This window comes from Spea bombifrons, chromosome 5 (assembly GCF_027358695.1).
Source record: "Spea bombifrons isolate aSpeBom1 chromosome 5, aSpeBom1.2.pri, whole genome shotgun sequence".
In the NCBI taxonomy this organism is placed as follows: Eukaryota; Metazoa; Chordata; class Amphibia; order Anura; family Pelobatidae; genus Spea; species Spea bombifrons.
This window is the reverse complement of record NC_071091.1, coordinates 49,786,322-49,813,097: the sequence shown is the minus strand read 5'-3', so window position 1 is coordinate 49,813,097 and position 26,776 is coordinate 49,786,322. Positions and strand designations below refer to the sequence as shown.

General features: G+C 36.0%; 1 protein-coding gene across 2 annotated transcripts in view; it reads right to left on the bottom strand.

Annotated features, from left to right (window-relative positions):
• The window catches only part of CTNND2 (catenin delta 2), a 396,723-nt gene that overhangs the window by 93,190 nt on the left and 276,757 nt on the right, over positions 1-26,776 (bottom strand). The window contains exons 10-12 of one of the 2 annotated variants that reach the window (XM_053466295.1): positions 20,711-20,788; positions 16,603-16,855; positions 1,108-1,240 (exon numbers count right to left, since the gene is read on the bottom strand). In XM_053466295.1, coding sequence (XP_053322270.1) covers positions 1,108-1,240; positions 16,603-16,855; positions 20,711-20,788 — 464 coding nt within the window. The remainder of the gene's footprint in view (positions 1-1,107; positions 1,241-16,602; positions 16,856-20,710; positions 20,789-26,776) is intronic. The other variant, XM_053466296.1, reaches the window with a different exon arrangement.

Genomic DNA, 26,776 nt, shown 5'->3' with positions numbered 1-26,776 from the left:
TACATTTTGACCGCTCGTCCTAACATTTAACCTTGTTTCAAATGGGGAGTCAAGAGGTTTAGATGTCATATAAGGAAGTTTTACTTTACTGAGAGGGTGGTAGATAAACAGCATCCCATAAGAATTGGTAGAGGTTAAAACTATTCTGAATCTAAGACAAGATCAGGAACTAATAAAGACCTGAGTCTCATATTAGGAAAAATGAGCAGACTAGATGGGCTTATATGCAATCTTTTCTATGTTTCCATGTTTTTCGTGTGTGAATTTCCAGAGTAATCTAACTTCAAAGCCAAAGCCCAGACTCAATGACCAGAACATTTTACTGCTTATTTATCTGGATGTAAGATAAATACAAAGCACGGGTAGCAACTACACAGAGCTCTCCAAATTTTCAACACATACTTAATTAAAGACAAAACTGACTCAATAAGCATACTACCAAACAGGGCCGATATGACTGTAAGGGAAGTTTCATTCATAGAGCTTCACTGTCCTTAACCCTATGTGCCTGCCGTTCTTGCTTGTCGCATGTGCAGAGAGCGTGAGGTTAAGCTCAAGATATCAAATGCATTACCTCAACCTTCCTCTTGCTCTACACACTGGGCCCACAGCATGCATGAAAGGTAAGCACAGAGGGTTATGCAAAGGCATAATGGGGACAGGGAGAGAGAGAGAGAGAGAAGAGAACATTGGGAGGGGTTGAAATGCTGATGGGGAGCCCAGGCAAATACATATATACTGGGTCTCAAAATTCTTGATGGTGGCCCTGATATAATTTGTTATTTCTACAAGGCTTGGGTAACAGTCTATCATTATTATTCAAATTATTCTGAATGCTGATTCTGTATTTTAGCACCATCAATTACTACATGTTTTAACACTAAATATGTGTTTATTGATTGGATTTGTGGAGAAGACAACGTAAAGCATTAGAATGTTGTACTGTGCGCTTAAACACTGTTGATTGGGCTTCTTTGATTTCTGCATCACAGTAGATAGAGACTGAAAGTGAGGTCCACATGCAATTTTTTTATCAAAATAATTAAAATAAATGTTACATCTATTTAAATGTAGTATTTGTTGTTGCTAGTTCAGTAAGCGACTTACCTCTGCTTTAATTTTATTGTCTCCGAAACAGAGATGCTGCAGGTAGGCAGCTGCATTAGACTGCACTGAAGGGAACTGATGCTGTAACATTTGAATCACCTCGGGTAGCTCAGGGTCCCTCCACCCAAACTCCCTGAAAAAAGAAAAGGTGATAATTTGGCACAAATAAATGACACAGAGCAGTGGCAAGAAATAATACTGAGAAATGTAATATGAAAAGGGTGGCCACCACCTTGTACATCCTACTTCTAACACATATATAATTCACTAGAACTTCTGTGCTCTAAGAAAGTGGACAAAAACAAATAACATTTGAAAGCAATTTGTAGAAGCCTGTATAATCACACAAAGTAGTCCAGAAAAATGATGTCTATCATCATTCATCAATGATGGCAAAATAGCCACTGTCATTAAATACATTATATACAACAAATATACAATATTTATATACAAAATAAAGTTTTGATGTATCGGGACTGAGTGAATAAACAGAAAGTGCTGCCATTCATTTAAATGGACCTCTTTCCTGACATTAATTAGCTTGGTTTAGCAGGCTAAGCTGGGAGCAAAAGAGGGGGTGAAGCTGCAGCATCTTCAGTAGGTTTTTTTTTGCGGAGGTAAAATGTATATGAAAGTAAATTATACATTATTATATTACTACTAAATATTTATATACAATCATTTTCATTAACATAGGTGGACCCAGTCAAGTGTTCAGACTCTCAGAACATACAAATACATTTCATTTTAAATTAACATGTCTAGTTAACATTTCAGTAATTACTGATATGGAGAGATCCTGCCAATCAGTATGATACAGTAGGGGCACAGTTGAATATTTGTGAAACATATGGTATATTGCAAGTGGCATATGTCTGCCCTAAGGATCTATTTTGTAAGTGGCTGGGACCAGAGTAGCTATGAATACCACTGACTGCATAAGCCAAATGCTTGAACTTTTTGTGCCAGCAATCTATATGTCACAATATTTCAGATTCACAAAATATTTTTTATTTTAATAATTTCAATGGACATCATCATATATTTTCGGATAAAGTGTACTATAAATCTACAATCAATGAGTGTTAGTCACCAAAAACCATAAAACACCATACAAAAAAATCTTAAATACCAACTGTATCTTAGTAAAAATGAAATCAGAAAAGATTTGAACACAGTTCAATTCATATTAGAAGAATAAAAAGGGCACCGATAAGTTAATGAGTCTAGATGACTGTATAATAAAAAGAGGTGATTTGAAAAGATCAGTACAAAAAGAACTAGAAAATGTAAGGCATGAAGGAACAAAATATATATGTGATTGTGTAAATACAGATTAGTACATTTATTTCTTTGTGACATCTATTGCCCAAGGAGCCCATTACAGTTCATTATCTTAACTGTTACTTAGTTTCAATCTGTAGCGTGTTTTGATTTTCCTTATGTTATGACTCTGTAACACATGTCTAATGCTTGCCAAGAGGTGGAGGATTTAGGTCTCTTGACATTACAATGGTGGAAGCAGTTTCCATAGAAACTACAAAGGATTGAATAAATTAACATCTAGTGTACACCGCTATAAAAATCCCAAACTTTAGAAAGGCTAGCCTTGGTGCTGATCTAAATATCAAATGTAATTTTTAATTGCATGGCCCAGCATTTGTCAAGATTCTTTAAACTGTTAATCTATTTGTCTTCTGCTTTCTCTCCTTAAACCTTAACCTCACTTGAAAAATGTCATGTCAATTATGTTCAATGTGATATCCTCATATCCAGATGAAAGCATCAGACAGTCAAAACCGAATAGCTACCTGACATTAAGGAGGCCATAGAAGGAGGGGAAGTGGAGATGTAGGGGTAGGACAATGAGGATGAGTAGATTCACGTACAGTAATAAAGGCTTATATCAACACACTCACTTTCTTGGTCCTCTTAAATTATGTCCCTGTTGGCGAGTTTTGATTGTGGTAGGGTGAGGTGAACAAAATGTAATCTGACTGCAGTAACTTTTAATTACCAAGAGTGAACGCTGGGGGATATGCTCTGAAAGGACCAAGCTGACTCATCATAATGCAGTAAACATAATGGTTAGGTTTTATCTTTACTGAAATTTTCCACACTCAATAGTCTTGACGCAAAATGAAATAAAAAACGCTAAATTTAACACAACATTGTGTACCAATTTACAGTTTTTAAGGAAAAAAAACATTTTTTAATTTTATCATCCATATGCGTTTTTCAGTGGAATTCGAGGTAATGTTATTTTGAAAGACACACTTTAGGATGTCAAACTAGAAATAAAGCATAATATGTTAATTGGCCACTTGTGACCAGTTTACTTTAAACGCTGAATAAGATTGTCAAATGTGCTCATTAATGGTTTACACATATCATATAGCTAATTATATATACATGCAATGTATTCATTTTTAAGCTAAAACGGATTTCATTTTTTTTAACCTTATTTGAATAAATATCACCACTAATTAGCAGTATACTATTACATTAATGCACATTTACCTTAGCAATTCAATTCTCACTATGAAGTAGTCTTCCTTGAGTTTAATTATTCTCTAGACCAATTAGCCTAGTTTCCATAATGTTTCTCTCAAAGAAAAGTCCCAGTAAATGTTAGTTTTCATTTGTGTTTTTGAATATTTGATATTATCCTATTGGAGATCATATCAGTAAAATCAATGATAGGTAAAATTAAACATTTTGTATTTATTTATGAATACATCTTACTTTTTTGTTAAAGATTGGTTTATTCATTCCTCCTTATTGGAGATACATGAATGACACACTATACACACTACAAAAATTGCCACATTTTCATAATTTAGTTAATTCGTTGCTCCATAATGGAGATCTGGGGATTACAAAGTATGTGTAAACACTAAACAAATAGTGGATTACCCAAAATAATATATGTCTTGTCAGTGCATACAGATTAACTCTTTGTTGGCATGGGTGCTAGCCATTCATCATTAGAATTTATATCTCAATGCCGACGTTATAACAAACATGGCCGGCAAAGGGGACGAGGGGACTTTGGCCCAGTGCTTGAAGCCCATTTAATATGCAATTCAAATATAGCTACTGAAACATTTCTCTTGTGATTACACTTAAAATAACAAATACTTCCTTCAAAGCAAAAGAGAATTTTGAATATAGCTCCAATATTTTAAATGTATGCCATTTTTAAGAAATGTTTCAAGTTTCACATTTTAATAAGGGCCACTTCGTTCATGATAAACACTCAGAAATGTCAAGGGCAGGCCCTATTTCACTGCAAATGTCAGTCTGTTATTCTGAAGCAAAAATGGCTGTCACCTGAACATTTTCCACATGATACAAATGCCAGACATTTGGCAATTTGTGACCTGTACATAAATAGATATGAGATGGAATTAGAGACATAAAATGATTGTCTAGGTATTGGTATGATTTATTGAAGCACCTCTTTTTTACAACTTTTAGGGCCACAGTAGTTGCCTGCTATGCCAAAAACAATAGGAATTAACTGTGCAGAATACTCTTTATTCAAAAATGCTTTTTTCCGCTTCCTTGTTTTGGATTTTTTCTTCTGATTATGAACGTTAATAAAAATAAGTTGTGTTTTTAGCTGATCTACTATAGAAGGACCCTGAATATGCATATAGCAGTATTATTGGGGAAAAAAAACTTGAAACAGACATAACAGATCGCTCAAATCAATGAGAATAGTCTAGGAAAATATGATGGCAATACAAAAATCAGCAATACTGTATTGTTTAATTACTAGTTATTGTATTTTGCAGGTATTGAGCAACAAAAAAGTATCTAATTCAGAACTATATATGCTTTACCCATTATAAATACATATCTTGTACTGTTTGCATTTTAATGTATTGATGCCAAGTCTTGCTCAACAAATAAGTGGGTAATTATTGCAACAGTTAATTATTGGAGTACTGTCAATGCTGGTAATTCCTTTCATTTACACCTATTTAAGGACTTTAACGAGTATTGCGGAAGTCATGCTGTTTCATCTACGCTGGCTTGCTATGCTTTGAATAACATCAGCACTTAAAAGAAACATTTTCAGGCCTTGATGTAACTTATTGTAAACCTCATGAGTGGTAAAACCCTAAAGTAAACTGCACAAGCCACGATACATGTTTGCACAGCATACTCCTCCTGTATTCTTCCCCTTACATTGTTTAATATACAGTAACAAGTGACTATAAATTATTTTAGGTATCTTTTTACTTTACTACTCCAATGATATTTTGCTTCCTTAAACACCATGGGCATTTTCTTTTTTCGGGGCTGGGTTGATTGGGAAAACATTTTTAAACTGCCAATGATATGGGTATTAAAATTGTCCCTGGAACTTTAAGGCTAGATGTATGTATTCAGCCAGTAACCACACACTAAAATACTAGATCTCCTGCATGAGCTTAAATAAAGGTAAGTGAGCAGGAACTTGACTAAATCTTTTTGTTGACCTTATATATTTATGATGGGTGCTACCCAATGCCCAACCTAGGCACGTGATCTTTTGCTCCACATTACAGACATAAAGGCAACCCCAGGTCACCATGCTCTTCTGGCATTTCATTAAAGAGGAGGGCTTCGATATGAGTGCACTTTTACAAATAATATGAAAATATACACGTTTGTGTCTTGTGATTACCCTGATTATCTGCTGTTGGGGTTTTTCCACCTTTGATTTGTTAAATAAAATAAAAGAGGAAAGCTGTTTTTTTTGAGTGTCTAATATTTATTTGTAGAAATATTTGTTTTCTACAATCAGTACATTATAAAATATTTAAAATGTAAAACACAAATCTGAAACCCACACTGCAGCCAGTGACATTGGGTACGATCATGGTAGACAAAAACCCAAAGTTGTAGAACCCAGCAGGCCTCTCATTGTACCATTATTTCCCTGATGTTGGTGAAAAAGATGTCCTAATCTCCTACTGTGTGTTCTTGGTAAAAAAACAAACATTGTTTATAAAAAAGTTATATAAAACAATTGTGTTGTTTGTTCTTTTGTTATGAAGTATATATAGCCTCTCATTTTGAAACGCACAGAAACACACATCTACACGTTAATCTGGAATACGACATCCTATCACATGTTATTACTTTTTCTTTACATTAGATGTGTTGCCCTTGAAAAAAGCATTTGTTTTGTAATGATCTCGATAAGCAAGTTCATGATGTAGAGATTGCAGACTGAAGGTTATTTCATCAAAGAAGGCTTAACAACACAATCTATCCTTCAATACCCCTGAGGTCTTGTTTCTCTATTACATTGCGAACCCATCATACCTTATCAAAGCAACTTAAAGATTTAATCAACAGTACAAACATAAACTTTTTGACCAAAAACGAAATATGTCTGTTTGATATACCATTTGCATCACATTGCATTATTGTTGAGAGTAAATTCAAATGGACCATTATGGCCCATTTCTAAGGAGTTACTCTATGTTAACTTGACCGACCAGACTCAACTGAGTTCACATACCCTTGCATGCTAACACTCAAAAAAACAACTTGCATATTTCTTATGATGTCATTTGTCTGTGAGAACATGCTTTTTTTAGCATTTCACAGCCAGCATTTCAGCACATTACAGATAATCTGCCACTTTACCGGCTAACATCAACTTATTCACCACCCTCATAAGAATTCTCTATTTCTCATTCCTCCTACTCAAAGGCATCACTGGAAAAAAAACTTCTTATCAATATTAACAATCACAAGCCACACTGTGACCAGATTCCAAAGACAATGCAGAGCTACATTGTTTAGACTATTGTACTTTTCATAAGTAAAAAGTACCAAAACCATACAGACCCCATGTGTGTGATTGAGAATATAGTTGTGTTAAGGTTCCAATTTGACAATATTTGACATTGGTCCACTGGTATACTATTAGAAAGAATTCATCTAAAAAGAGTTTAACAAAACTCAGAGATGTGTGGAACTGAGTGAATTCTTGATTGCTCCATCCTACAAGGGACGATCATAAACTCCATCATTTACTGAATTCTTAAACAAGAGTAACCCTGCCCTTTGCTGAGAAATCTGTATTTGTAGCACATAGGAAGACTGAAAATGAAAATGTTGAGTAGCAAAGCATTTTTATGTGATGGAATGAGATACGGTGACCAAACTGTGTTTTTCATCAAAGGCACTTATAATGTGCATGCTATATGACAGCAATAGGCTTTTAGTTAGTGAGACTGCAATCATATTTCAAACATAAGCCCAGCAAAACAAAGCATATGGTTATCTTATGTTTACCTGCTTACCGGACATCCATATACTTATAGGAACAATTTGCATATCCCTGGTCAAGTTACCAGGGAGGGAGGTATCCCTGAAGCAAATCAAATTATTTTATTGGATGTTAGTCAATTGGAGTGTTTCAATTTTGTCCGCTTTATGCTAAGCAGCCTATTAATGACCTAAACATTTAGTTTAAGAGAAAGTGGTGTAGCTTCTTCAATAGAGGGGTTTATAGTCTAAGACAAAGAAGGTCCTCTTCACCTTAAAATGTAAGAAAAAAGACATTTTATGGATGAAAGCTCTTCCATCTATGGTTGACTACTAAGCATGGCTTAATGCTAGCTCTAGCTGAAATTGTCTCTCCAACCACTTCTGTCCTTTTTTAAAAAAAAAATATACCTGTTGTATAGGGTATGGAAAGTATCAGCCTTCTTTGTTTTATGGATTATTAGTGGTGTATTAATTGGTGGTGCTGACCTAAGGAAGCACACACCAGCACCTCCATCTCAAACAAAAATCAAAATCATGTGGCTGATGCTCCTCAAACCATCTTCCAGAATGGCCCAGCTGTTAGCTGCACAGAAGTGCTAACCGAGGCAGTCCATGCTTTCCGGACAGAGAATTTGCCAGCTTAGATACAGCATGAATTTGTTGCATGCACAAATTAGATGTTCTTAATGGTTATCTGTATTGTACCAGCATGAAGTAACGCCAGCTTCCTGAAACTACATTTGCTATTGTGCTGACTATTGCTTTTTCAAGTCATAAAGAAAAGATACAAGTGACCAGGCAGACATTTAATAACCATAGCCTAGACATTGTCTGTTTAATTAGGACATTACCTTAATTCTCATTTGAAAGCTACTTTTATTTCTTAAGTGCTGTTAACCCCTGTAGTATCACAGGATCAGGGATGACATTCTAATGTGTAACATAACCCTCAGGGGTGATATGGATGAGGTATTCCAAATTCTTATGTGCTCCATGTCTTGGTGTCTTATATTATATTTCAAAGGTTTTTACAGCTGCTTGACCTTAATCACGCTGCATTATACGCTCAGCTTACTGCATGTGGGTAGTGATATTAATATCACTTCTCCGTTAGCAATGTTTTTTCGTTATTTTTTCACACCGCAGGAGGTTTCCTGTCTGCTACTGAAGTTAAGTGATTAGTAAGTGCATTGGGATGTTTCTTGAATAAAACAGCCTATTTAAAAATGCCATTTCATGATTTAATTAATTCAATGACTTTTTGAAACTATCATTTTAATGGAATGTTTCATTTGGCTATGCTTTCAAAATATCATGCATAGAAAATGCTGTTTTCTAAAAGAATTCAGGACACATCAGTCAAAGACTTTTCGGTAGTTTACACATTCTTTTTTTCAAGGTCCTAACTCCTGCTAGCAATGATAATAATTTAGCCCTCTGCCCCCTGGTTATATTACAGTCTTACAGCTGGTTTGCTCCTAAGCACACATTATCATTATGCCAGTTCAAGGGCTTCTGAAAAACTTTAAAATCAACATAGTTTTTTAGTACTTACAAAATTAAAGAAGCAATTCCAGCTGATTGATCTTTTTTTTTAGACTGGCAAAGCAATCTGTGATGATTTACTCTCTTCCATTGCTGAATTATCATTATGTCTACATTGTGAGGGGGCAGCTGTAGAACCCTGTTTTAAAGGGACAGTATGATCTAACACATGTAGATTGGGCTGTTGAGAGATACTCTACTTATAGTAAATGGGAAAACGAACTATTAATGTATTAATTGAAGATGTAAGAAATATGAGAAAAAATACAGATACCTTATTATGTATTTAAAGTACTAAATACTTGATCCTCAAGGAAGCTTGCAACAATAATGAAAAATCAACAAACAGGAAGTGGCAAAATATACTAATGGAATATACCTGTGCAAAACCGTGGTTTACAAACAGCCTTGTAAAATAAAATGAAAAGATGCTTCTCATATGGCCTTGCTTGTAACCCACAAAATTTAAAGGCAACAACACTCGCATGTCCTCACAGACAACTCGTGGATTAGCATGTGTTAGCATGCAAGGGCATGCGACTGGAGCCGAGTCTGGTCTTAACTGACCACCTGACTTCTTAGTGAATAGACCTAAATACTGCCTTCTGGTAAACAATAGAATGGTTCAACATTAATCACCCCAACACACTCTGACTAATAATATGTTAGAGAAGGAAATGTTTCAGTGGACAAACAGCCATTTGTGGAGGCAGGAAAGCAGCATAGTCACATAATGCAATGTTACATGACCCCACAGTAAAAAGTAGGCAAGTCGCACAGTGTGTTCAAATAGCCTGAAAGAAAGCTGTGGGTAAGGTAAGAAAGGAAGTGAATACGTGAAAGAGAGGGTGAGGGAGGGAGTATGTATGTATGAATGTTGGAGTGAGAATGCTAGCATGACGGTGTGTGTCTAAATGTGTGTGTCAGAGGGAGTGTGTGGTAGCATGTGTGTAATGTGTATGTGTTTGCATGAATGTCTACTTGTATGTTGGCATGAATATATATGCGTAAGTGTGTGTGAGAGGGAGTGTGTTAGCATGAGTGTGTAAATCTGTGTTAGTGTGAGATTACACATGTTACACACAACCGCTGTATGTGTTATTGTGAGTGTATATGTATGTGTGAGAGTGTGTGTAAGTATGTGTGCCAGTGGATATGTAAAGTTACTGGGGGGCAGGGGGCTGATGGGTCCACTTGGCTTTAACTTCTCCCCCCCAGACCAAACAGCACTTCATTAGCATTGCCATAAAGAATGGCTTTTAAGCAGGGGAAGTCATCAACTGACATATCACATGACTGACAACAATGGCAGACTTCAGGTCTGCAGATAAAGTTTATCGGAACAAAATGAAATAAAACCAAGCTTTGTTTACTTCTGAACTACATTATATTATATAACACTCCAAAAACAAAACTCAGAAAACTAAATTTCCTCACCAAAGAAAATTTCTTCCAGGAGGATTCATCATTGGATTAAAGATTTTTCAATAAATTGATCTGGCGTTTTTTCTGTTCTGTAAAGTTATCTATTGGATCTGTCAGCATGATCTTTTTCAATACACAATACACATGTTTCTGACACATCTTGAAAATAACCCTTCAATTTGCAGAAGGTGAACTCTCTTTTCCTCTATTCTCGGGTAATAACCTTGGGTAGATTAACAGCTTTTGGTTTGAAAAGAAGCTTCTGAGAGATTGGAGTATGTTTATTTAGAGTAATAATACGCCTCTATCCCCTTAATTCATTTGTAGTCTTTCTACCATTGCATTAGATTGAAGTTATCTTCCAAGAACTGGTCTAAATTCTACTCTGTGTTCACCGCAAGGTCTCACTAATGAGTCATAAACAGCAGGGTGACATTTATTGTGAGATATAACCAAATATTTCTTTAATATCTATTCTCTCAGGACAATTCATGAATGTATGAATAGAATACATTATTCTATTCACAATACACACAATAACGTAACACAGCTATATTAAAAAATGGCTATGAGTACAATTTTAACTTGTTTAGTTTGTAAATGAAAACAATATTTCCAAAAATAAAAGTAATAACCACACCTTGCATAAACATATATATATATATTGTACATACATAAACATACATGTTTGTTTACCTAAAACAATGCTATTTTTCACACAATAATGCCATATTAAGTTAAATACTATTTACATTATGTCTCCCTTGCAAATGCTGCCCCGCAACTGGAACAAGTCAAATGGGGAATTATTAAAAGGAAATTGGAAGAATGTTTGAGAGTATGGCAGCAGTAGTATAATGATGATAAACGTGAAATCATGAACTTGAAATGTAAAGATCCCAAGGCACAATATATCATTGGAGGCACTGTTTTGTCAGTGACAACAGAAGAGAGGGACTTAAGAGAATATCTGTTAATATAAAATAAAGGGTAAGCAGTCAGAAAGCATTGTAGGGTGATGGACTGCATAGCTGAACACATTAGTAGCAGGAAGAGGGATATGGTTCTGTCACTTAACAGATCTCTGGTCAGACCTCACCTAGAGTATTGCATACAGTTCCAGCGACCCCATCTCCAGAAGGATATTAACATTTTGGAGAGCACTCTGAGGGATACTAAAATGGTAAATGGTCTGTAGGATAAAAGATATCAGGAAAGACTAAGGGATCACAGTATGTATAGCTATGAGAAAAGATGAGAGAGAAGAGATGTGATAGAACAGTTAAATGATTTAGGGCTGTAACAAAGTATAGGAGGGAAGTTTTTTTCCAACAGATGAGAAGTGTTAGAATAAGAAGTCAGAGGCTGAGATGTAACATCACGAAGATAGATTTGTGGAATGTACTCCCAATAGAAGTGGTAGAGGCTAAAACAGTGAGGGAAATTAGACATGCATGAGCTAGGCATAAAGCTATCATGAATCTAAGATGAGGTTAAATTAAGGTCGGAGTCTTTACATCTGGAATACATGGGCAGACTTGATGGGCTAAATGGTTCTTACCTGCCGCCAAATTATATGTTTCTATGTGTAATTTTATAGAAAGCTTGCTGTTAAAACATATCTTTTGTCATAATCTTTTGAATAGATGGATCCATTGTCAGGGTTATACCCTGAGTCTATATATATAATTGTATGCCAAGAAATTTTAAGACCAATCTATCAAGCGCACAATATAACTTAGATGGAATTTGTGTTCTTTATTGGACTTATTTTCTTTTTGATACAATACAGGGATAAGTGCATCCATATGACACAACATGTACTATATATAGACCTAAAAAAAATCCATCACAGGCATATTGGAGTTGTTCTTCTGTTTATCACAAAGCTTGAATTTATGTGATGTTACTAGTGCCCTTTGAATATCAAGGTTAATATTGTGGGGTATTTTCAATCCTCATCAGCTAAGCTTTGCTGCAGTTGAATGAATGCAGTTTAAGAGTATATATATATATATATATATATATATATATATATATATATATATTGTGCATTATGATTTGTACGAACCTTTCCCAATTTTGTGCATCCTTACAAACAGCCGATAACCAGTGGGGCCCCAACAAACCAATAGCACATGGCTAAACCTCCAAAATTGTGTTAAGATTTAATGATTCATTTGTTTGAGTCACCTCTCCCCCTGCTTTTCACCCCCCCTCCTTTTCACACATTTTCTGGGATGGTTGCCAATTAATTAAAAGAGGTTACTTTTGTTGGGGTCAGGCAGGGTCAAGCTGTGATTGGCATTTTGGCAATGTTCCCACAAACTGTGGTTAAGGCTCAAGATGTTAAGCATTCATACAAATATGAGGAAAATAAGATAACAATGTCTGGGGTTATGAGGACCTCAAGCTACTTCTTCTGGAAGGTTGGTGCACATATCCACCACACTCTAGGGAAAGCACACTATTTAATAAATTATAAGACGACCCCCCCAAATCTGAATATTAACCCCTTAATGACAAAGCCCGTACATGTACGGGCTCAAAATGCATTGTTTTCAATGGGTTTAGGGACCGCCCATTGTCCTTAAGGGGTTAATTTAGAAAAAAAGAAAAAGCCAACACTTTAGGAAAAACTTACTAGTAAATATTATGTAAACAATTTTTTCATATTTAATAAAAACTATGATTGTATTTCTTGCTTTTATTTCCTTTCATTGCAAGTGTGCCCCCCAGATATGCCTTATAACCCCTATTTGCCACTCTGACTCCCTGATATGCCTTATACCCCCTGATATGCCACACTGGCCCCAGATATGCCTTATATCACCTATATGCTACTCTGACTCCCTAACATGCCTTATACCCCCTATATGCCACTCTGCCCCCTGATATGCCACGCTACCCCCCATACTTACCAGTGCATCCCCAGACTTGTCCCCCATGCTTAGACTCCCTGGTGTCTAGTGGGGGCAGCCAGTGAACGTCTGTGCTAGGGGCATCTATGGTGGATTAACGGAAGGTCATATCACTCCAGCGCTCCATCATAGGGGCCCCGCTAGAAGTCCCGGGCAGCAGCAGAGGTTGCCTGTGCGCATCACGCAGATGTTCATCGGCTGCCAGAGAGGAGGATCCAGGTCCCCTGAAGCGCTGCCAGAAATCTGGATCTTGATCTTATAGTCAGATTAGTCTACTTGAGGTCGGATTATAAAACAACCTCGAATATAAGACCAGGGGTATTTTTCAGAGCATTTGCTCTGAAAAAAACTTAACCTATATTCGAGCAAATACTGTTAACCTTCCTTTACATTTATTAAAACTTTCTTAAAAAAAGTAAAAATTTCAGGGGTTCTATAGACTTCAAGTTACTACAATCAAATATTATTAAATATATCTGCGCTACTGCTGTTGGAGCAGATTTCTGGAGTAACACATTAAATATAAAAAAGCCTGAATTTTGTCCAAACTGTAACAGCAGGAAATTCTTTGTCCGATAACGAGTGAGCCAAAAATGTTCTCCAATATCATTTCTTTGCTTCATGCGCAATCAAATAAATATATATATATATATATATAGAAACACATAAACAATAACTGATAATTAATAGCTACCAAGTTGACACCACTTTGTTTTTTCACCTTTCATTGTTTTCACCATTTACTGTCAGTGAAATTATAAAAATATAAAAGCAAAAATGTGTTACCTTATTTGAACTATAATGAATACTATTTTATTTAATTGCTTTAAAATGTGTTTAAATGATACCTTTTAACATAATGACAAGCTTCTATAAATAGTGTTTCTCATAATTCACAGTTTTACTTTAATTATTGTCACTCATTGACAGGCACGGTCAGCTTTCTTATCACAAAATACGTGTTCTGAAACAGTAATTCGATAAACTGTGTGATCATTCGTCATAATTCCTTGTTTTTTTTACATTAAAAGGCAAATACAAAGAAACAACTAAAAAAAATCAGCGGGAGAAATAAATGAATTAAATATTCTTGTACTATTATAATGTGTATGCATCACACATAAACACATATGTAAATACAATATAATAGTACAATCATGAGTAATTCACCAATTCCTTCTGTTAAGCCGATATAACAAGAGAAATGTGTTCACAATAGTTCACGTTGAGTACATACACAAAGGTTATTGTGCTGTATATTTTTAATGATAGTATCTGTTTTGTCAAACACTTTTGGAAACTATAATATATAACACAAAAAAGTTGTGGAGCTATAACCAAGCTGTTAGATCAGGAGTAATTCATACCATATCAGTTGATATACACCCTTGAATGAACCCATGCTGAGTTAAATGGCCACTGACACATATCTGGTTTGATATCAGATTACTAATCACACAATGACAATCATTTAAAAAATAAATAATTATATATATATATATATATATATATATATATATTGCATTTTGCATTATCATACCATCAGTAATTGAATGAAATTACCACCAAAGGATACACAGGCATTCTAAGATTATATAGAATACTTTTTTTATATTCTAGCTGTATTTCTAGTTGAATGAAATTCTTTTGAGAAATATTGTGGGGCCCCTTACAGAACAAATGATCCGTCCTCTTCCTCAGACTGCCAGGATTTTCTCTTCTACTCATCTTTTTTAGTGATAAAATATGGCACAGGGTGTTTGGGGGCAAATATGGCACAAGCAGGCTGTTTGTGGGCACTGAAAAGCTGTTTTGTGGCAAAAAAGACACAGGTAATCTGCTTGGGGCACTGACAAGCTGTTTGGGGAATAAGATGGCACAGGCAAGCTGTTTGGGGGGGCCACTAACAAGATGTTTTTGAGGCAAAGATGCCAAAGAAAAGGTTTACTGGGCACTGACAAGCTGTTTGGGGGCAAATATGGCACATGCAAGCTGTTAAGTGGCATAGATGGCACAGACAAGCTGTTTGGAGAATAAGATGGCACTAGGGTCTCATTACAAATTGTATTTTCTTTTTTTTGACACCTTCCCTGACCTTATTTGTAGCATTTTTCAACCACCTTGCTGCTGCTCTTGGATCGCGTCCAAAAAATCAAATCCAGTCCCACCACACAGACATCATCAAGTGATGCCTCAGCCAGTAAGGGCTCCTTCAGACCCCTCTAATCCTGTAGTACTGGGATCACAAGCTTGGTGGATCTAAGGGAAGATGCTTTGTCTCCTGATCAGGCCCCCGAGAACAGCCGGGCCCCGTACAATAATATTTGTACCCCTGGATGGTGGCCCTGATTGGAAATAAAGTGCCAGTTCTATCCTTTGTAGCCTTCAAAGCATGATGGGAAATTTTAACTTAGTTGAACTAATGTTCAGCAAGAGGCCAACAGAATTCTGTGGCTGATACCTAGTCGTCATGTGAGGTCATACATATTTAGGCTGCTTATAAACATAGTGTGTTACATACATCATAAAATAAAAAATATTCATATATATAAATGTAAATCTACTTTTAAAAATATCATAAACGCTAGTTTTTGTTTACAGCCTTCTGCTACAAATTTATTGAGGATTCAACTAAAGAAAGGCATGCCTACTAGCTTTTAAAAGCATTTAATCATTGCAGAAATCTGACTATTTTACTGAAACAATCCTCGTGCTTGACAGCACTCAAATTCTTGGTGCCTGAGCAGGACTCCAGACGATTCAAAATGACAAAAATAAAACTTTTTTAACATGACATTTTTATTCCACCACGTGGCAACGTTTAATCCAACTACAGAGTATTTTATAAGATCGAAAAAAGATCCTGTAGTTTGATCAAAAAGTTGCCACGTGGTTTAAAATAACACTCTGAAGTGGAGGATTACAGAAAAGTAGGAAATCAATGCAACCACAGAGAAGACAGGAAAATTATGTAAAAAAAGTTTTACCAAAAACATAGCTGGCTTCTGGAATTTCCCAATACAAAAGCTCCATTTTCAGTGTAACGCGTAATATTCATCTGTTTAGACACGCTATTTTTAGCATCAAAAAACGTGGAATAAAAACCATCAGTAAATAATCAAAGCCATAGAAATATTTAAAATATCTTTTAAAATAATTTGATGATTATCGGCTCTTAATTAAAATAATTTCATGAAGTGTTGAGGTATTTTTTAAATATGAAAGCATACTTACCCACTTAACATTTTCAGAGTGAAAAATTATAGAAAGTCTGTTTGCATTAAGTCTTAGTATACAATGCTAGACAAGTTAAAGTGACACTTACCTGGGATCTTTTTGAATGCTATCGATGGAAGGCGACCTAGCTAATGTTCCTTCAGGTGGTATAGCTGGGCCAGACTTGCTGTAAGGTGAGTCAACTGAAGGACAATACTGCAGCTGTCGGTAGGGGTCTGCGTAATTGGCGGCAGGGCCTGCAGCATAGCTGGCCCTCTGGAACGTTCCTGTTGGATTCTGAGTGCCATGTTGGCTGCCTGTGCGCTGTAAGGGTACGGAGTCGACACCAGGGGAAGATGGGGCTACGACAGGAAAGTAGGGACAAAGTAAAAAATTGAGGACCTGTTCACAGAAATGGTTAACCAGGTCTAGGCAGAGGAAAAACACACAAAATACAGGGGTTTGAAAAGAGTAAGAATAAAATGTTATTTTTGATGATCTCTATTAAAGGAAACAACAGTGTAATAACAGACATATCTAAAAATGGAAATGCACAATTCTTTAGAAGTATCTTGAATGTTTGTACAATGACAAGTAAGATGTGTTTTCTAAACATTGTCATGGTATTATATGTTGCAATGTGTGTAAGAGAGTGTAACTACAAGCAAAACAAGTATACATTTATTTTTAAAGGGGCTCAACCCATCGATCCTTATTAAACTTATGCATAATTACTTTGATTTATTAAAAGTTCTATGGGAACTTTTTTCGATCCGAGAAGAATACTGTATTTGCTCAATTATAAGACGACCTCCCCAAATCTGAATATTAATTTAGGGGGAAAAAAAACTGAATATAAGACGACCCTATAGGAAAAAAGTTTTACTAGTAAATATTAATTCACATGTAAACTATTTTTTCATGTTTAATAAACGCTATGATTGAGAAAAATATATTTTTTTGCACATTTATGCACATCTGCCCCCCAGGCTTCCCACTATGCCTTATACCCCCTTATATGCCACTCTGCCCCATGATATGCCTTTTAACCCCAAATATCCCACTCTGCCTCCAGAAATGCCTTATACCACTTCTATGCCACTCTGCCTCCAGCCCTATATGCCAGGGGCATATCATGGGACATAGTGGCATATAGGGGGGGTGTAAGGCAATTCTGGAGGCAGAGTGGCATATAGGGAGTTAAAAGGCATTTCTGGAGAAAAGCCTTATGCCCCCAAAATAACACCCCCCCCCCCAGTTTATCAGTGCTTCTGACTCCCTGGTGTCACCAGGGCTTCTATGACTGTGCACTGGAAGGTCATGTGATGCCGGTGCCCCGCCATAGAAGCCCCAGCGGAAGTGCCAGCAGTAGTGGGGGTTGTCTGCGTCCATCGGTCGGACGTTGGCCAGCTGCCAGAGAAGAGAATCCCCTGTAGCGCTGCGGGGAATTCTCCTCTCTGGCAGCCGGGGAAAGTATGCGCAATGCGTGTAGACAACCTCCCCTGCTGCCTGCACTTTCGCCGGCGCTCGGTGACAGAAGCCCTGGTGGAAGTGCCGGCAGCAGCTGAGGTTACCAGACAGGAGGATCCAGCTCCCCTGCAGCACTGCAGGGGATCTGGATCTTAGTCTCCTAGACAGATCTCTATCTTAGAAGACGACCTCGATTATAAGACAAGGGGTATGTTTTAGAGCATTTGCTCTGAAAAAAACTTTGTCTTATAATCGAGCAAATATGGTACATTGAAAGCTTAGTGTCAGCCCAAGTAAGAAGTTGTAACACCCTTCCTGAATTGTTCCTGCAATGTTTTAGCATATTAACAGTTACAGATATCTTTGGGACAGACAGCATATTAAAATGTCATATACCAGCAAAACAGCAGCTCTCAAACACAGACCACAGAACATGATTAGGTTACCTACTCGTGCTAGAATTAATGACTGATCTGGAATGTGACATCCAGAATTTGTGATAATCAGGAATGTGACAGCCCCTGTAAACATGCTGTAAATTTTTAACCATAAGATTGATTATTGTAGTTGTAATGTTGCTTTTTTAAATTAGCCCCAAAAAATTACCAATCCCTCCATTAAGTTCTCCTGTCTGGGTTATTGTAACTTCATACTAACTGGTCTAGCACTCTCCTGTCTTTCATCACTCCAATAAAGTTTGAACGCATCTGGCATACTAATTGTTTATCCCATCATTCTTCATCTGCTGAACCACTTTGACACTCCTTCCACTGGCACCCCATACCCTCTGGAATAGATTTGAATTCCCGACCCTTACCTACAGAACCCTTAAGAACCCTTTTATCTCTCAAAACTGCTCTTTTTTAATTTTCCCACCGAATTGTCTCTCTTTAACCTTTATTACTTCTTCCCACTCACATTTTTAGGATTTTACTCGTGCTGGGCCTGTTCTCTGTTCCACCTCATTCTGTCAGACTTACTCTATTTATTCTAATTAAATTACTCTAAAAACCCACCGCAGAGGAATGCAATCTTCCAACCTAATAATGACAACCTGGATCTTGAAGACATTATCCATCCTCTCCACCTTCACCCATACCATAATGAAATCACCCTCACCCAACCAATCCTTCGCTTTCCATCTCATTCCCCCACAACATCTTAATATGTGTTAATGTTATTGTAAATTTTAACATTATCATTAATTATCACTCTCCACCTGCTCTAAAAAGGCTACATAATCTCCTGACACTCTATGGATAAATTTAATATATTTTTGTTCACAAATCTAGTATTCTATCTGCACCGTGCACTGCTTTTCCCAAACTTAGATATTAGATTAACACAAACTTCACTTTGAATATGTATGCACATATATTAGAAAAGTAACCCTTTAGACCTCTATATTTACATCTAACCCAGTTTCTAGAGATGGACATTGGCTATGGTATACAAATTATGGTACAACATCCCTCGCAAGCATCATAATGACGATACTGCTAAGTAACCATTGCAATCAATTAAAAAGGGATCAAAATGCAGTCTAAAGGCTAAAATGTATTAGTCAATATAATATCCATGGGTTTGTTATGTCCTAGAGAAGAAACAATTATAGCTATCTATAAACCAAAAATCTGTCTGATAATAATTCCCACCATTATTGCGTGTGATAAAAAAACAAACAACAACACATACACAAGACGATAGACTCAATGAATTTAAATTGAAAAAAAAGCAAAAAAAACAAGATGGTGCACTGGATCTAAATGTCCTGTTTTTTTTCTCTTTACCTATTTCCTCACTACTATATCCTATGGTATGTTTAATATTAATAAAGAATTGCTTTAATGCATAACAGCTGTTGTTTATGATGCTGATCTATTTCTACAGATGTTTTTATGTCTTTTTTAAACATTTCTCTTTTGGCAGTAAGAGTGAATTCATATGGCACCACCATCAGTGCCTGCTATATCTATCTATCTATCTATCTATCTATATAGATATACCGGTATATCTATCTATATATCTATATATATATATATATATATATATATATATATATATAGATATATATATATAAATAAATTCCAATGATAGTTACTGGCACTCCTGGGACTTGTATTAGATGATTGCACAAAACTCAGATTTTCTGGTCAACGTTTCAGTCTTTTTATTTATAGACTTTCATCAGGATATGCATATATATATATATATATATATATATATATATATAGCACTTCAATCGATAGACATGATTATGTGTCTAGAGGAGTCTAGCTATACTCGAAGCAATACTTAATTGTCTCCTGTCTCCCTACAATAGTCGATTGCAAATGTTGATGAAGTAAAAAAAAATAAAATAATTGGCTCAACACCTGCTGTGGTGTTTTGCTGGACATTTCTAGGTGTGAGCATATATTTTTAAGGGCTAGCCATAGTACAATGTTCTTGATGTTGGAATCTGCTATGTTGAATGTAACTTGATGGTTACCAGCCTCAGGTGATTACCACAGGAAATGGAGGATGAACCTTACACCATTACTTTGTTTATAACATTACATGACCTAACATTCCAATGGGTGGCATCTCTCAGAATTTGTATGAATGTCCATTCAACTGTTTCATTTTATTTACAAGTGACATTTTAGTGTGGTAAATATTTACAATAAACACTGAATTTGTCGTTCATGTTTTTATTTTTAAATGAAAAATGTATTTATAATAACATTTAAACGTTGATCACATACCTCTCAAATCTCCCACTGAGAAATCAGGGACAACACTCTTAAAAATCAGGGACATGGGATCAAAATCAGGGACAGTGTCTGAAAAGTGAGGAATAGCATCTTGAAGCAGCAAGTTTAAATGTCCTTGAACACAAACAGCATCCTTTAACATGTAACATTTTAATGGCAAAGAAAAACCAGACACATTTCAAGAACCAACATAACATTTTGCAAAACAAGCAAAGGTGTGGTGTTGAATTTTGATGGAGGTTTGGGGACAGTTAAGAGGTATGATTATGAATGAATAGCTCTACGTTAAGTGGTCTCTGGCTGAATGTTTGGATAATGATATCCTGTAAGTGCTTCTATATGGTTACTGCACTGAAATAAATACAGTAATATTGTACAAAGCAAAGGAGCTTGCAGCCTTGAAGGACACAGCACCAATATTTTATGTCTAGTGTATTAACCCACTACAATTTATTTCAGTGTGAATGTGTTCAGATTAGAACCTTCTGAACAGAGAATTTAAAAGATTATTGGTATTCATTTTTTTTCTTTCTTGAAACACTTTTTCAAGGATTATTTTAGGTTCAAGAGTGACCAATGCAAAATGAATCTATATGTACAGTGCTATAATATGCTAAGGATTAACATGGAATAAGCGCCTTTAAAAAACTTTTAAATGGTATGTCAGAAGTAGATAAGTTATCAAGCTTGGAAAACTATGAACACAAATACAATGATTAATTAAAGGCGCTGTTTCACCAACTCTGCAGAATTTAGCACTTTTATAACACTATGGAGCTTTAGAAACAATATTTCTGGTAGTGATGAATTCCCAGTCATTTTCCAGAAATAATAACTTAATTAACCTCATTCATATGGGCTCCGTAGACTTGAATAGGACTCACTAAAGTCACTTGAGGCTTCAAACTCTGGGGGTGCTGGTTCACAAAAGCATATACATTTTCTCCTGTGTAGCCAGCAGAAATTTTATAAGAGAGGGACAGAAAACTATGATTGATTATTTTTTATTTATTTACTTTTTACAGACTTTTTTTCTATTTTGGGGGGGGTAGAGCCTTTCATTGAGCCAAATATCGATGCTCTGTGAATCATCACTGGATACATTTGAAAGCTGCCTGCTTTTTTAACTTGCAAGCACTGAATGTACGTTGCAACCTTTCATTTTTTCCAACTCACAAGCACTCCTAGTTTAGTAAATAGACCTTCACATCTCAGTTATAATTAATCTATCTTGATTGTAAAGATAACTAAAGAATTGCATTTAAAGGAGCAGTTTATATTATTTTTTTGTAATACTAACTGCTTTAAAGATTTGTGTTAAAATATGTTTTTAAGTAGGCTTTAAAGAACAGTAACAGAGTTTTCATTATTATGTTGCTATTATATTTATTATACTTATTCTTTTATCTTTATTTAGAGATTTTTTTTTATATTTGCTTAAGTCCATTTGTTAACCACTCTTTATTGTGTCAATACTAAGGAGTATGTTCATAAATGATAAATTATAACAAAAGAAAAAAACATATGCCATAGGACACAGAAACAAATTATATGGTACATAAATCATTCAACTTCAGACATATAATTTAATACATGGAATAACTTCAATACATTACATTAACTTCAGACCACTTATTTAACTGAAATGTACATGAACCTATACACAAGAACAAGTGACAGACAAACCAAGAGTTAAAATGTATTCATTGCCTGAAAAATGTTAGCTTTTTTTTTTTATCTCTCATCCTTACTCTGATCTCTCCAACTGACCCAGTGCCACCCCTCCCTATGTATCACCTGTTACCACTTAGGACAGATCCTACTAACCTTTTTGACTATTTTACTTCAACTTCTGTACAGTAATGTGTAACATAAATGGCTTATCTATAACATGTAGGAAAAGTTTCTAACTGTGGGACTTGAGACACTGAGGGGCACAGAGCTCAATCATAGTGTAGCCGGTCCAAAATGTGACATAGAGATGTACAGGGTAGGCACTATGTATAGGCAAGATAGGCTCCAGTTTAGAAGGCAGATAGCTTCCAGGCACCCCCCTGTGTTGGGCTGCTCCCCCCGCTGCTGAGGGAACAGGGCCTATTGGTGAGATTGATTTCAAGGTCAGGCCTTGCTTTTCATTGCTCCCTCGCAAGTGATCATGGCGCACTCAATGTCACTGCTGAGCGCTGGAATATGACATCATATTCTGCACCATGACGGAGGCCTGCAAGAAGAAGGATTTCAGAGACGAGAAAGGGAAGTGATGGGGAGAGTATAGAATATGTAGGGAAGAGATAATGAGGAGTAGAGAGAAAGGGGAGAAATAGATGGAAGGGGAGAAAGGGAGATATAGTGAGAAAGGGAGATAATAAAGAAACGGGGTGGGGAAAAGGGGGACCAATATTTAAAAAGGAGATTGAGGAGAGAAAGGAGGGGAAATAAAGAGAAAAAGATGGGAGAGATAGGGGGAAAAGGAGAGATAAACTGAAAGGGAAGGAACAAAGAGAAGAGGAGCATAAAGAGAGAGGAAGGCTAATAAGAAAGGAGGGTAATGAAAACTGGTGTGAAAGTGGATAGATATTTAAACAGGGGAAAAATTATAAGAAAGGGGAGAGAGAGTATGTTTCTGTTTTGAAAATGTTTATATGTAGGGTAAATGTGTCTAAAGGCAAACAAGTGTGTGGCATCCACAGGCTGCCAGAGAGGAGGATCCAGGTCCTCTGCAGCGCTGGGAGGGATCTGGATCTTAGTTTTGTAGTCAGACCTCTATTTGAGGTCTGATTATAAGACGACATTGAATATAAGACGAGGTCTTAGAGCGTTTGCAAATACGGTATGTGTGTTTTCAGACAGTCTACCCATTACTGTTCCTGTTTTGGGCAGAGAATAGAATGATGGTACATGTACAAGCCAGACTTAAAGGAGACCTGACTAAGAGGAAACCTGAGACTCTGAGAGGAGGCCACTGTGGGTGCAATTTGGGTGCTGGGTAAATCCTGTGGATGTAATCTGAGCAAGTCCTATGTCTGCAATCTGAGTGCTGCGATAATTCCTATGTGAGCTTGAACCTGCTTGTCCTTGCTTGACCTCACAGCTTTTGACCTTTGGCTTTTTACATGGTTATCCTGATTATCTACTACTCCATGGTTTTTTTTTAACTCTTTGTGATCATATGCTCCATGCACTTGACCTTCTGGACTGATTATTGACATTTATTTTTTGGACTGCCACCTACTGTCTACAGTTTCTTCCTTAAAGCTCCCAGCCCATTCCTTACACTTTTTGTTCCTAATTGATCATTCCTGTGTGTTTTATTTAACTCAGTTGCAAAAAATGTCCAATCAACATTGAATTATGTCAGTATAGCCACTGTAGTGTTACCTGGGCTAATAGGTGGGGTTAAAGGCACAGAATTAAACATTTTAGAAGTTGGGATTTCTATATGCCAACATAATTTTCTTGGTAAGACATTAGTTATCTAAAGGGAGATCATTACTAAAATGGAGTGTAACTTTTTTACCATGTTAAGTGGAAAGAAGTCATATCATGAATACGCCTAAATATGCTTTTAACTGCATCTGTTTTAATTTTATGGAGAATTTTGGAAGCAGAAGTGATCTAATATCAACATGCCTCAGATCCAACCCAAATCGTTTTGTGGCGAAAGGGCTGGAAGAGGCATAATAAACCCTACCCACAGGTTTATGCAGTGCCCCGGGATCCCCCCTGAGCTGTCATACTCGATGGCTCCAAGCTTATCCACAAATGATGCTCTTCATAATTTTTTTTCAAAAAGTCTGCCACATAATTACCATATGTGAGCTATTAATTTATTCTCTTATTATGGATTTTAATTTTAAACTCAATATTTGTTATAGTATAAACAAATATAGCTGCATCAAGTCAATAGTAGGCAATAGTAGGCACCTTTAGATGCTGCTGAACTATTACTAGTCCCATAACTCATATTCTTCTTCTCCCACTGGTTTTAGTTAGATGAAAGCTAATAAAAGAAATCATCTTGCCAGCAACATCTGGAGATGTTGGCTACATGTGCAGTCAAGCATCCTAGGCACTTACATTCAATGTCGTGGAATACCCCAGGAAAACCTTCTTATATTTACACTCAAACATCAGGAATGACAAAGGGTTTGCCTTCTCATCAGGCACATCTGTCCTAGTCAACAATGAACACCAGACATTTTCAGAAAACAACTTAAAATATTAGGAAGTGGAAACGAAAAATATCACTAAAGCCTGCCACATGAAGTAAACCATCTGCGCTCATGGAAAGGTCTGTAATATGAAGACTTTTATGTTCATATCACATTTATTTAGGTAGCTAATCCATGTCAGATTATGTTACTATTAACCTTTAACTAATTTAGGCTGGGTCTAAATTAAGCTTTTTTGTTCCATAAATCACAGAATTTGGTAGAAAACGAAAGCCTTTGTGTCTGAAGGAAGTCTTATGTCTTTTAATATAAAGGTGTTGATCAAAACATTGACATAAAAACTCTGCTTAAACTGAACACTGCAATTTACATTGCTGCTCTACTCTAAGCTTACACTATAACTTCACACAACCTGTGTCCACACAAACAGTGCTTAAACGTACAAGTTTATTTTTTGGTATCAGTTGTGTTTTTCAATATGGTGTCCCACTTTATCATAATCAAATCTTGTAGCTCAATATCCCCAATGATGTATATTTCTGTGATGAAAAAAACATGGTAGTTTAATTAGTTTAAAAATGGTGCTCAAAAGGAGAGAAACTAGTCCTGGAAAGTAAACAAACACATATTTATGCAGTGTACTTCTATAACTGGCTTGAGAAAGGCATTGAAAAAGTCCATTTTCATTTTATGCTAATTTACAATAATTTATTCTAACGTGAGCAAATCTCTTTTTGACATGATTTAAACCTAACTCATGACTCTATTCCCTTAGTGGCTTCCTGAACTGACATTCACACCTGGATAATTGACCTGCCTTTTATCAATGCCCCTCTGCTTCTATGAAATACTGACAGATGTGACAACTTATGGCACGAGGTCTATAGAATTCAACTTATATCCTTCCTTTCCTATTCATGCTTCATTTTCACAGGCAGCTTTTCTATAATACTAGTCCCCATAGACACATTTATTCATGCAGCAGCAGGCTAAAAAAGATCTATCAAATGTATACCATTTTTATATGGTCACATATGTCCCTCTCTGTGCGGTGAAAGTAATGATGGATGGATGGAAAGATAGATAGATAGATAGATAGATAGATAGATAGATAGATAGATAGATAGATAGATAGATAGATAGATAGATAGATAAATGACTTACATATAACAATGTCATCATTTAATTGCAAACAGGCACTTTTAGAAAAGCCCATGCTGGATAATGTGTTAAAATGATACACAGAACGGAAGAAAGAGTGAAAGATAGGGTCAGTAAGCTATAAATAGTTGTTAATGGCTTTCAAAACTGTTCACATACTACACCACAGGAAAAACCTAAGTGGATGAGATTTATTGTAAGCTTAAAACGGACAGGAAGGTCACTCTGTTTCAGTAAGAGGAATAAGTTCAGAGTCAATCATACAGCCGGAGAAGTGCACTGTGTCCTTCAAAAAATGAATGGAAACGTTATAAGCTGAATTTCTGTAATTCTAGAAATGTATTTGAAACTAACTAACCTGTATCAGTAATATGCAGCGACTGTCTTATTTTTAGAAGTTATTGAGCTAAAGCCTCGGTACAGACAAATATAGCCTTTGCAAAGAACCTTTACGCCTCTTAAATAAATATTAATATTCTTAAAAGACAAAAATTGCCTGCAAGTAAACATACCACTGAAAAAATACTAAATTCTTTTAACCCCTTCGTGACAAAGGCTGATTTTACTTTTTGTACCCTTCGTGACAATGGCCGTTTTAACATTTCTGCGCTGCTCGTGTTTAGCTGTAATTTTCTTCTTTCCCGTTTACTGAACCCACACACATTAGATATTGTTTTTTTCAGGACAAGAAGGGCTTTCTTTAGATGACATTGTTTTGATTTTA